Here is a 12,703-nt window from a genome sequence, read left to right on the forward strand (position 1 = left end):
AATTTCAAGTGGAAAATTTTAAATGCCTCCAATTTGATAGGCTTTTGCAGGGTTTGAGAGATGCTGCAGTTAGGTTATTTTTGTTTTCCATATGGTAGGCTATCTTTCCTGAATGAACTGTTTCCTCAATATACCATTGCTTTTCCATGTTGACCATAAAGGAGAACAGCTCCAGGAAGAATGGTGACTACATTAACATGACAGAGGTGATCACAGTAGCTGGAACACAGAAGACACCCATATTTAATCCTGTTCTCATCCGAATTGGCCAGTTTTTTCCAGGTGTGCTGTGTGTAAGCTACAATCCTCTGAAAACACATAAAACTGCTTAGCTTAAAAGCCTGGAAATCAAATGAAAAAATTATTCTGGTGACCTTACTTCTGTTCCTTGTATGACGAACATGATGGCATCTAAAACCAGTTCTAGTGTGCTGGAGCAGAGCCTGAAGCTGGCAGAAGAGTATGGCTTTGGCTTCAGTTGCTGAGATGCCAGAAGAGATTGTAAGTCCTTGAAATTCTTCCAAGAAGTCACTTTGTCCTGGATGAAAACTGGCATTTATCAGTGCAGATGATAGTGGTGTATTTTAGATGGCATCAATATTGATTTGTATACTGCACGAGCTTTTAAATATGATTTAAGATAAAGCTTAGCTTAACGTAAGACATTTCTCCACAAAGCATTGATTTAATGTTAATGTTTTATATGTTGCTTTCTTTGCTATAGACTTTCCTCTGGTTTATGGAGACTCCCCAAGTTCGCTTCTCAATTCCCTCTTTCAGGCACTTGCAAAAGCCCCACAAACACTTGACACGTAAATATTCAAAAGTTTAACTTATACTACCTGACAGGCAGCTTCAAAAACAATTGGTGGTCATTAGTGGTCATCTCAAATTCATTATTACCCTTCCAGGTGCTTGGACTTGGCTTACTGTTTTCCCAAGCCTTATGAAGACCACGGGAAGAAGATCTAACTTGATGAAGATCTAACAGAAAAGTTAAAATAGGTTAGTTCTTTTACCATTCCTATAGGGTAATTTCTTGTACTTTGCCTCTTAAAGTGCTGGGTATTGTAAGAAGAGTCCTTACTAGTCTAGAGAGAGAATTTCCTATTTGGCTTCAATTTAAGTAATTTATAACAATTCTTGCTAGGCGCAATGGCACTGATTATCAATCTACTCTGTGTATCTACTTGACCTTGCTTGGGCGTTTCAGAGTGTGAAGGCTGGGGAAAGACGAACGCTGTAGCTGCTGATCTGCGTCTGAATCCTGACGACCAGATCTCTGGAGCAGCGCTGTACGGAAGCAACATCAGCTTTCGGGAGAGGAGTAGAAAATATTTCCGCGGCAGGTTGAAGATGCCCTGACAGGAGAGGGCAAGGTAGAGGGGCAGGGTTTGTTTCAGCCGGGAGTCGCTGTGGCCCCTCCAGAGCCTGCGCGGGCGCGGTGCCCGCGGGTGTTGCGGGGCTGTGCCCGCCCCGTCCCGGGGCTACCCGCGGGTCCGGCGCGGCTGCGGTAGCCGGGGCAGGGCGAGGGCGGGCCGGGCGCTGCGGCGGGGCCGCCGGGCGGAGGCAGGGCCGGCAGCGGCGCAGCGGGTGCTCTGGGCGGTGTTTGTGAGCGGCGGCTTTTTCGGAGTGCTTTTCACGGCGAGCCCGACCTGCTAAAGCGTATTTCTGCTTTGGCTTGGTTAGATTTCCCACACCCCCTCCCGCTTGCGGTTTAAAAGTGGCGTTTCGCCGCTCAGCGGGACGCGTCCGTTCGGGTTACTTTGGTTGCCTGCCAGGTAGCGCACATCTTTTACAGCATCCTCATACCATCAAGCAAAAATTGTCTCCTCTCCCAAGGATTAATTATTCAACACGTTTAATGTTGTTTCGGCTGACGGGGAAGGCGGCCACTCGGGTACATCCTGCTGCCGCAGCGCCTGTCCCCGCTTTGTCTCGCACCTGGTGTGTTTGCGCGGCTCGCCGGTCTTCCTCCCCCCAAGCCGCCGCCTCCCGCTCCTCCCGCCGCTCCTGCCCGCGGGGCCGGGGGACGCGGGCGGGTGCCCCGGGACGCGGCGGTGCCGCCACCCCCGCCCGGCCCCGCACCTTGCCCGCGGGGTGCGCGGGGCGGGGCCGCCGCTGCGCCCCCTCGGCGGCGGCTCCGCGGGCGGGGCGGGGCGGGGGCTGCCCGCCGGGCGGGGCGGCCCGGGCAGAGCGGCCCGGCGGCCGCGGAGGAGGGGCCGGGGGCTGGCCGGAGCCGGGCGGTGCCGCCGCCCGGGCAGCGCGGGGGGCTCGGGGGCAGGCGCGGCGGAGCGGGAGCTGCGCTGGTGACTTCGATTCTTCCCGCAGAGCCCGAGAGGCGCCGGCACCGCTGAGGGGACGAGGCGCTTTTTTCCCGGCCGGTGGCGGCGGGGCGGCACCGGACCCAGGAGGACCGAGGGAAGGACCGGCGGAGAAGCAACCCGGCGCGGCCGTCCCGTCCTTTCTCGGCTCCGTGCGTCCCATCGCGGCCCGCTGCCGCCGGCCCGGGCCATGGGCCGGCCCGACTGAGAGCCCGCGGACCGTCCGGCAGCCCGGCCGGTGCTGCCCGGAGCGCCGAGGCGGGGCCGCAGCAGCGCGGGGAAGATGCGCTCGGCGGCGCGGACAGCCGGGTTCCTCCTGCTCTGCGGGGGTGAGTACCGCCGAGCCCGGCCCCCCGGGAACTTTGCGGAGCTCAGGTGATGGGTGCTGCCAGTGGCTCGCTCCGGCTCCGAAAATCTTGCCACAAATACAGACAAGATATAAATAATCCTAATACGTTTTCTTCCTTTTTAAAAAGCTGAGTTAGAACAGATGTGAGTTTGCTTTTTTCTAAATTTATGATGTGAAAGGGAAAATATTAAAGTATGTTCCCATTTTAAGTTTTTAAAACATGATTTCTTCTCTGTTATCCCTCTCCCACAGCTTTTTGTATCATCAGATAAAATGCGTTTTGGATTGGTAAATGAAAATGACCAGAATATGAAAAGTGATTGGATTGTAACTTAGATGATGCTATCCACAGATGTCAAGTTTCTAAAGCAAACAGAAAATCCATTATATCTCTTTTTCTTCCATATGGCGTTGTTTGCTGATGGATTTCTGACGTTTACATGAATAAATCAAAGTTGTATGCTAGAGAATGCAGTACAACCTTGCACACCAAAAATGCATTTATGATAAAAAGTAAAGCCCGAACCAGCCCAGTAGTTCACTAGTTGGTCTAACAGTGAGTAGAGTGCAATATTAATTATGCCCTTGTGATTCCCCATAGGAGTGTGATTTGTTCCTTCTTGTTATTATTTCAGATTAACTGTATTAATTCGCACCGTTTTAAACTACTTTCTGTACTTGCAGAAATTATAAAGCTCCTGTTTTATTTTTAATTTTTTTTTCTTTAGTATGCTAAAATACTTTAATTTGCCCTTATTTTTTCTCTTCTTAATACATTATTGTTAAGGCCTGATCTTTGTAAAATTTCACTGGTAGTGAAATCTAGGATATATGGGGATAAAATGTGTAGGATATACTGCATCTAAACACTTAGTAAGAAAAATAAAGTGGGTTGTATCCCAAGACATTTCACTGTCAAGAGGAATTAGCCGTACTTGTATTGCTAATGGATGATCTATCATGCCTACTTTGCTTTTATCTTTGGCAAATCCATTTTCTTTAATGTTTTTGGCAGAATTAGGAGAAATGTAATTTACGTAAGTTCTTCAGCTTGAGGGGTATGTTTTCATTAGCCAAAATGATTCACATGCATTTGCTTGAAGATGATTTTCAGTGACTTCTGTTTAAGCTGGACAGATGAGCTTACTTCGATTCATGCTGTGATACCCCAGATTATTGCACATCCTGAACTAGCTGGTGTTAGGAACTCCGGAGCTGCTTTCTCATGAGACTTTTTTTTTTCTGCATCATTTCCCTTTCAGTTGGACCACCATTTGATTTTACTTTTAGTTGTACAACTTTACATGAATTTCATTCTGAAACTCTCAAATGGGAAAGGTGTTTTCTCCACTCAAGATAGATATCTAAACCTTTCTAAGTCACAGACCTCAGCAGTTGGAAATAGTTTCAAAGACTTCTTATTATTACATGTAGCCACAAATTGTTAACTTTTGGATCTGCCCTTAGTTTGGAGGAATAATACAGAAGCTAATTTATTTGAGTAGGGTAGGCTGCCAAGTAGACATTTTTGGATACTGCTTGCTTATAATTGTAAATATTTTGCTTATGCTCTCAGCTCTGACTGCCGAAGCTTAATACTTGATTCCCCTTAGTTTCTACTAAAACTATGGGGAAGAAAAGTTATATACATTTATGTCCACACTTTAGAGTAATTGTATTCATAGTTATTTCAAGAAGTCCGGTGTATTAGTAGCGTTGGTGTGAGACGCACTGTTTCACATTGTTTAGATGTGTGACACTAATTTGCTTTTATGTAATAAAAGCTGAGACTACAACAGAGGTAGGATGAGGTGTTATGTTTTGGAGGTACTAGCAAAATCGCTGTGTGCATAGAGTTCCAGTTTAGAAATACAGCTGTCTTAGGAGTGATGATGCATTCCCTTCACGGGGAATGCAGTGAAACTTCAGTGGGCTCCATCCCAGGGGAAAGCCAGGGATTCTTCAGTGGTAACTCTCATGCTCCTGCCAGGTGTTGTGCAGGAATCTCTCTCACCTGGGAAGACCTCATCATAGAGGATTCCCACCCAAAGTTAACCTGCAGTGCTACCCTTACACTTAATTGCTGTTGGTACATCTTTGGTGTATCTAAATGTGAGGCTTTGGAAAGCTTAAAACTGCCATAGTTGGTAAAACACGTGCTCCCAACAAACGCAGAGCATTTTACTGAGTGAGCCGGCGTAATCAATCTGGTGAGCGTGCTGTTAGTTGAAAGGATTAGATTTGGTTATTTTGTATTGGTGGGCTTCAAAAAGCACACTGGACCATTTGTTCTGAAGCAGAAAGGTGCAGCCTTGGTGCTTTTGCACCACAGGCAATGTGTGAGTCTCTTGCAGGCGCTGTTCTTAACATGCAGTAGCCTGGAAATAGCAAAAATAAAAGGAATGTTTCTTCCCAAATTAAGGTTTCTTTCTCTTTTACCAATTGAAAGAAATGCAGGGTTTTATTGTGGAGTGTGCACATGTCTTTTGAAAAAGTTTTACATCTTGTCAGTTGTAGGGCTTCAGGGTGTTTGCTTGTACATCATGGTGCATGGCTGTTTGGTGCTGGAGTTTTGGTTCATTTCTGAAAGCTCACTGATATCAGAGGAGAACCTTGTTCACTTAAATGTAGAAAAGAGTGCCTGTGGGAAAGACTTGGTAGGATTGTCTTGTCTGCAAGGTAATTTTTGTTATTAGAGAGAATACTTTTGAAGAGATAATTTCAGTGAATAAAGCAAAGTTTGTAAGCATTACACATGCATATTTTGTAAAATTGGAAGGGAAACGGTCTCATGGAAATAATATGGATCCTACTTCAACAATGTGCTCTTGAATATAGATGATTCAAACTTTTTTTCTACTTTATTGACTGTGATATAAAACTACTGATGAATGTACTAGTTCTGATACTCATTTATGGACTGTTTGGGATCAATTCTTACAGTACATTTCCATGCTGCTAGGACTGCTGCTAATATTTTGACTGGTTACAATTTACAGCAAGTCCAGGCTCAACTCATGCATCCAGATCAAGGACAGACTAACTTCAGAAACCAACTGTAAATATTGACATTCTTCTCCCTCAAGTGTGGATATTTCACATAATATTTGTGTTTCATGATAGAAAATGCATGCTTTCTCTAGGAAAAGAACACCTATGTGATTCTGCCAAATAAAAGATCTCCTGTGCACTCATACCTTTAGATCAAACCAGTGCTGATCAGATCAAATGGTGGAGCACAGACCATTGGCTTGAGTCAGGAAGTGGGCTAAGACAGACATAATTGGTGTGCCTGGTTTTTTTAAGCTGTGGTCTGGTCAGACAATATATGCGGTCAGACAGTATATGATCCGGATTTTACATTGTAAAATAAAAATTCTTTTGTTTTATTATAACCCTGACTGTGGGCAAAGGGTGAAGGGAATCTGTGGAGGAACATGAGTGGCACTTGATTAGATCTTACGTGTCTTCGTTGGGGAGGATCAAACAGTTATGTGGGAATTTCAAACCCTGCTGCTCTTTTTGGTAGGAAAAAGAGTATTAATCATGACGCTTTGGTTCCTTCCTGCTTTGTTATTTTTCTCTGCCCAGAGGTTCATCATCTTACCTTCTGGCTCTTCCCCAGGCACCTCACGGCCCACTGGTGGCACTTGTTCTCTCTCAGGTCACCTGCTGTGGCCTGCATTGGACCGTGAAACTGCTGCTTCAGTTGCACAGCACTGACTGGGGTTCATCCCAGTGCTCCCGCGAGCTACCGAGGAAGGTGCCTGGGCCCTCTGTGGCCCTCTAGGCTTCATGTCTCCCTCATTTTATTCCCATTCTCAGGTCCTTCACCTTCCAGTTTCTTCACAAGTGAAATTTTGGAATGAAGTTCACCTCCTGCAGCATTCTCCATTTCATAGAAAGTAATTTACTGTGTTGGGGTTTTTTAATTTATGCTAATAGGATCCATATTTGTGTTATATTTAGCTCCCTGTACTTTTCATTGTTATGTGCTGCCTTCTCAGGATGTCAGTCAGGGCAGTATGTGCTATTGGCTTGATTATTTCTGCCAGTCAGTTAGTTGGAGTCTTGGTCTTTGGCTTCATTCAAGGGTTTTGTTACTATCATAGAGACAGTATGAAGGAAATGAATACGAAGATAACAAAAAGCCAGCATTTTAATGCTTAAAGCTCATTTGTTAGTCTTTGATTAACAGGCAAGATTTCTCGTAGCATTAACATCAGCAGTCAGTCTGTACAACAGTGTGGGTTCAGCACCTGAATGCAAGATGCCTATTTGGTAGCATGCCCACCATCAGTTTTCCATCTGTATGTCATGTCATAGTCTCTTACTTTTTTTTTTTTTTTACTGACATGACAGACAGGGCTGGTGAAAACACATGTATTTTGTTAATTTTCATTTCTTCCCTTGTTCCCCAATTTGGCCCCTGGTAGGAGGGAAAGGATTTGTTCACTTGTTGCTGTATTTTCATGCTTGGCTTTGCACTACTGGTCCTGCTCCTCCAGGCTGCTTTCTCTCCCATAAAGCAAACTAGCAAACACAAATACGCCATGGGTTGGAAAAAATCCACACTCTAGAAGCTTGGTGTTTTCTGGGGAGCCTTGTTGTGTAAAGGTCATTTAGTGCCTGTCTACGGTGAGGAGAGGGTTTGCTTTGTTCAGACGTTGGCATGCTTTCCGGCAGAGCCGTAAGTGGTGCCAGCTGGTGATGGACTGCAATTGTCTCTTGGTTTTGAAATGTAAAAAATTGCCTGACAATGCTTATTGGGTGTGGGTGTTTGTATCAGGAACATTGCAAAACCTACCTGAACACAGGTGGCTGTTGCCTACAGGAGCAGGTTAAGATCATCTTCTTCTAGGATTGAGGCACATTCATGCTGCGGTCTGTTCTTAGCTCTTACTTTCTACTTTTGTTTGGTTTGGCAGAAGCAAAGCTTAAAAATTCTCCAAAATGTTTTAAAGAAACTTTGGAATTGTTTATTCTCCAGATGATTTTTTTTTTCTTTTTTTGTAACTGTCTTACGTTTTGGAAAGCAAGTAACTGAAGCATTGCAAAGATAAGTACAGCGATTACTGTGGGAGAAGGATAGATTTGAGGCTTGCATATTAGTTTGGTTAGATCAGGATTCAAATTCACTTAACAGCTGTGCTACACATTTTCTCGTTGTCTCACACTCTCTCTCTTAGTTTTCTGTAAAGTACCACCATGAATTACTTTATCCTTGGAATATCACATGCATTGTCAATTGGCTAACATAGTTCCAAACTGGGGTATACTGGAGCTGGTGCAAAGTAGGGAAAACACAATGGGAAACCTTACAGAATCCCTAGAGTGATAATGCATCAATGAAAAATGGCATCAGAGAAGATGTAGAATAAATTCTATTCAAAGGCTTTATTTTTACAATGTGATTTTTTCTTTCATCGATGAGATATGTTGAGATACTCCAAAATGTTTTGGCAAAGTCATTAGGAGCCTTCTGACAAGTTTTCATGTAGATATGTTGCTAGTTAATAAGGTTATTAAGAAAGTTTTTGTTAATCAAGTAGTAAGTCAGATGAGGTGTGAATAACCAGATGGATTTTGCTCCTTTGGGAGCTCAGGGGTTTTTTAAAATTTATCTGAAGCGATCTCTTTTTTCCCTACATGACAAGAACACAAAACTGGTTTTCTTAAAGATTACTTCATAAAAATAGCTAAAGAGTTTCAGATTTCTGGATCTTGAAATGAGACCATAAACATACTAGGCACATTTTAACCTAAGAGATGCTCTGTAAATCTGATGAAACGAAGATGATCATCAGCGCTTTAGAGCCTAAGGGAAAATTATAGTGATCGCAGTCAAAAAAGGGAATTGGAAACTTTGCTGGGGTAATAGTGCCAGAAATGTTGTTTGACTAAGTTACTTTAGAAATTTGGCTGATTGTAAATCAGGTGATTGTAAAAAGAAAATGGATATATTACTCCTAATGGCTGTCTAATGGCTTTTCAGTGTATGCATTTAGAAAACTAATTAAACAATATATTTAACTGACATAACAAAGTTAATTGTGTTGCTGTAATGGGTGGTTGGTTTTTGTTGGTTGTTTTTTTTTTTTAGTGTCCATTATGGCTTTTTTCTAAGTGAGACAAATTTCAGTCTCAGATAATAAAATTAAATCTAGCTTTTTCTCCTAATTCAGCGGCACCAAGTTTTCTGATATGGACAGTTCCATTATCTGTTCTTTTCACTTGTGAAATGGAAAAACTCATATTGACATGAGTAGACCAGAATTTCATATATCTCTGAAGCCCCTTAAAGGCTAGTTTTGCCACTGAATTAGAGCAGGCATCCAATAGTCCTGTTAGTGCCATTCTAAAGGTGTCTTGGAGATGAGACTTAAATCTCGCAGTGTCTTAAAGACACAAATAATGGTTTCTCTGGATTTGGTAAGAGTAGAAGCATAATTGTGGGTAGTTCTTTACCATTCCTGCATAAAGAGCAGATACTTTCAGTTTGGCCCCAACAAGGATGATGCAGAGAAGCTTCCTTTGATTGTCTTAAGAGGTGATTCTTCTACATTGGTTGGCTTCTGGAGCTTTTTGTCTTTGTTGACGAGATGCCCTTCCATACCCTATTATCTTAAAGTAGACACTGAAAAGTATTTCTATGCAAAGAGAAGGATGTAAAAAATATCAGTGGTTCACAAGATGTTGGTGAGAATGGATTAGATTCTCTAGGTTCTCTTTCCACTCTCTGCCACTGCGTTGCTTAAAAATTACCTCTCATGTTAAAAGTAGCTCTGTATGTTGCTGCTGTGCTTTTGGGAGGAAGGTACTGACTGCCACTGTTCCTGATGTTTGGTCAAGAAGGGGAGTAACAATTTGGATTAATGCAAATAAAATGTAGCATAAAGTCAAAGAAAATTATGTCTATTTGGATAGCAATACCCAGTATAGAATGATTAATACATATGTTTATGGCAGTCAGTCATCTCAGAAGACCAGAGAGTTTGAAATGTATATGTACTCTAGGGCAGCAATCAAGCTTTCTTTTACACAGAATAAAAGCAGACACTAGGAAATTATATGAACACATTTATATTGCCAGATTGTGGTGTGCAAGACTGTAAGTCAAAAGTGTGCTGTTCATGAAATCTAAATAACAGCAAGGGGAAAAGAAAGAATCCAAAGAACTCTCATCTAGAAGAGGCTTAAAGTTTTGATTTTACTAGGAAAATAAGTTTATTTTCCAGGGGAAAAGAAATCAAAAATTAAAATTGGGAGTAGTGGAATAAGAGTTGATTTGGGTGGAGGGCATTGGCTGTCATGTGAAATTGCACTGTGATGACTGGGAAGTTCCAACAGGACCTTTGGAGAAAGTATCCAGTGCTGATTATTAACAACAACAAAGTGCTGCTTTGGCACCTACAGTGAGAAGTCATAATTTCGTAAAGCACTTGAGTGGAGCCTTCTCGCATCTCTGAAGTACTTAGGCATGTGCTTAGTTTTATCCCATATCAGCAAAGCATTTTAGACTGGGACTGCTGCATCAATGCCCCGTGAAGAATTGCGCAGCAGTTCCCGGAGTTAAAACTCTCTGGCAGTACGTTCAGGTGCCAGATTTCCCTTGGCTCCCATTTCACGTCAAGTTCCCCTTTCCCGGTGTGTGCTGTCTGACAACTGAAACGGCTGCGAGGTGCAGGATTTCCTGTTGTGGGACCAACACACTAAAAGTCAAAATAATGTCTCAGATTCTTTTAATGCGTGGAGAATACCAAGATTCATCTAGTTTGGAAGCTGCATGTCTTACTGCTCAGGCGTAGGTGAGGCTGGCTTGCACAGAGCTAGGTATTGCCTTAGTTTACAATATCGAGGCTAGGTTGTTTAGAGCTGGTTTGGATGTCTTTGTCCTCCCTTGTCACCTGAGGTTTAAGTACAATGATCCTGACCACTTGCTCAGTGTGACTAAGATACATATCTGAGATACTTTTCACTGACAGCATGAACAAAGTTCTCTGTGTGTGTATATATAGAGAGAGTAATTAATTTGACTGGATAGTTTTAATGAGTAGCCTTATTAGTCTAACTTCCCTCAGACCAGGGGCGATGCCCTTACACCTTTCCATAGGACCGTTGTTTCCCTGGGCTGTAGGTGTTTGGCAACAGCTTCTGGTGCTACCTTAGCTCCCTTGTGCTACCTTTGAAGTGTGAGTTAGGTATTGGGTGCCCCATTTGCATTTTGATAGTCACAGTGTCTTTGGAGGGAAACACAGAAACAAATATTAAAAAAAAAAAATATGATTGTCTGTTACTGCTTTTCAGCAATTCTGGGTAGAGCTTTCTCTAGTTGAGCTTGTGGATGCCAATGAAGTAAAAAGGACTGAGGAAGATGATCTGCATAAAATGGCTCATCCCAATTGCAATTATGAAACAAAAAAAGCAATGGGAATGTTTAGATTTTGGGTTTGAGCATACATGTTTTAAAGTAATGAAGGGGAAACAATATGGCTGTAATATAAATTTTATTGCACATTTCAATTCAGCATTGCTGACATGCTCTAGATGAGAAGGCATTTTAAACAGTTTTATTGCTTTGGTAAACTTTTGCCTTTGTGAAGATTAGAAAAGTTGTCCTGAATTGCTTTGCTAAGGACTTTTTGGCTAGTGAGAGAGTTTATAACATATATTTTCCAGACTTCTTTTTACTTAAAAAAGGAGACTTTAAAAGTTAGTTTCTGTAAATTTAACAACAAACAGGATCATCTTAAGAGACTGCGACAGATCACCCTTAAAAGCTCTGTGAAAACCAGAAACATTTATAATATTATTTTTTCTTACTGAGGCATTGAAGGCATTGAGAGCCTGCTGTTGGAAAAAGGGTCTTTTTTTAACTATTTATTTTCTTAGATTCTAGTCTGATAAAATTTGAAATGAAGGTTGGACCAAAGGTTTTAGGGCAGTAAATGCCTAACGAAAATAAGCAGTAGTAGAAAGCCCAAGGTTTTACTTATCTTTTTGATGCTCCCCTTCCACCTTTTTTTTTTTTCAATCTAGCTGCCATAGACTATTTTTATTTGTGTTTTTATAATTTTCCCAATAATTTCTTAAATCCTTGTTTCCCTGGCATCATGCAGCAGTTGGGTGTGAATTTTTTAGTTTATTGGAAAAATGTTGTCCTCTGTCTTTGCAAAGCCATTTTGGCATCATGGCAGAGCCATCCTAAATACCTGGCAATTAGAAAGCAAGGGGAAAAATCTGTACAAGTCTCTACTTTGGCCTTTCAGAATGTGTTTGTCCACAACACAACTTCCAGGAGACAATAAAGGAAATGTACATTATTTAAATATTTAGATTGGTCATAACAAACTCAGTTTAGCTTGAATATAGTAGTTATATTTGTCAGTGTAATAAGACTGGTAGCAAAGACTTTTACTTATTTTGGTAGCAGGGAACTACAAGGATCTGTTGTCTGCAGTGATTGTGGAGTTTCTGTTAATTGAGAGTATCTTAAGAACAGGTGGGACGGCAGTGTACTGATGTTGGTTATGTTTAATCAATCCTACCTTGGATGAGTTAGATGACCTCTCTTGGAAACTTTTGACTTCATCTTCTTACGGTTTTGTGCTTAGGATGTAAGAAACAGGACAAATGCAGCCTGTGTATGTCTGCTGAAGTTAATGTCTGGTGTTTGGTCAATCAGGGCTCCTTACAAGATCACGATAACTTAGTCTGCAGTTAATGCAATTTGAGAGTTGGTATCAAAATACTTATATTGTTAATCATCAACAGCTGAATAGACAGGAGTTAGATGCCTTTGATGTCAAGGCGAGCTTCTTGTATCCCCAGGGATGTATTTGATATGTGATGGTCTTTGTCTTCTCAAAAATCAATTTCTAATTCCATGCTCAGCATTCTCAAATCCCAGGGAATGAGTTGGGGACCTCATGCTGGCACTGAGCATTTCCAATTAAGGCCTTGAAAAAGTCTGTATACATAGGGCCTAACCTTGTCACCCAGAAGAGCAGAGAGTGCTGCTTTCTTCAGA

General features: G+C 42.3%; 1 protein-coding gene across 3 annotated transcripts in view; it reads left to right on the plus strand.

The window, feature by feature from the left end:
• The window catches only part of RET (ret proto-oncogene), a 130,385-nt gene that overhangs the window by 51,353 nt on the left and 66,329 nt on the right, over positions 1–12,703 (plus strand). Inside the window, exons 4-6 of one of the 3 annotated variants that reach the window (XM_032116787.1) lie at positions 912–1,005; positions 1,214–1,379; positions 2,332–2,653. In XM_032116787.1, coding sequence (XP_031972678.1) covers positions 2,608–2,653 — 46 coding nt within the window. In that variant the 5' untranslated portion in view covers positions 912–1,005; positions 1,214–1,379; positions 2,332–2,607. Of the gene's footprint in view, positions 1–911; positions 1,006–1,209; positions 1,380–2,251; positions 2,654–12,703 lie in introns of those variants that run through there. The other 2 variants (XM_032116788.1, XM_032116786.1) reach the window with 2 other exon arrangements.

Source organism: Corvus moneduloides, chromosome 8, assembly GCF_009650955.1.
Source record: "Corvus moneduloides isolate bCorMon1 chromosome 8, bCorMon1.pri, whole genome shotgun sequence".
Lineage (NCBI taxonomy): Eukaryota > Metazoa > Chordata > Aves > Passeriformes > Corvidae > Corvus > Corvus moneduloides.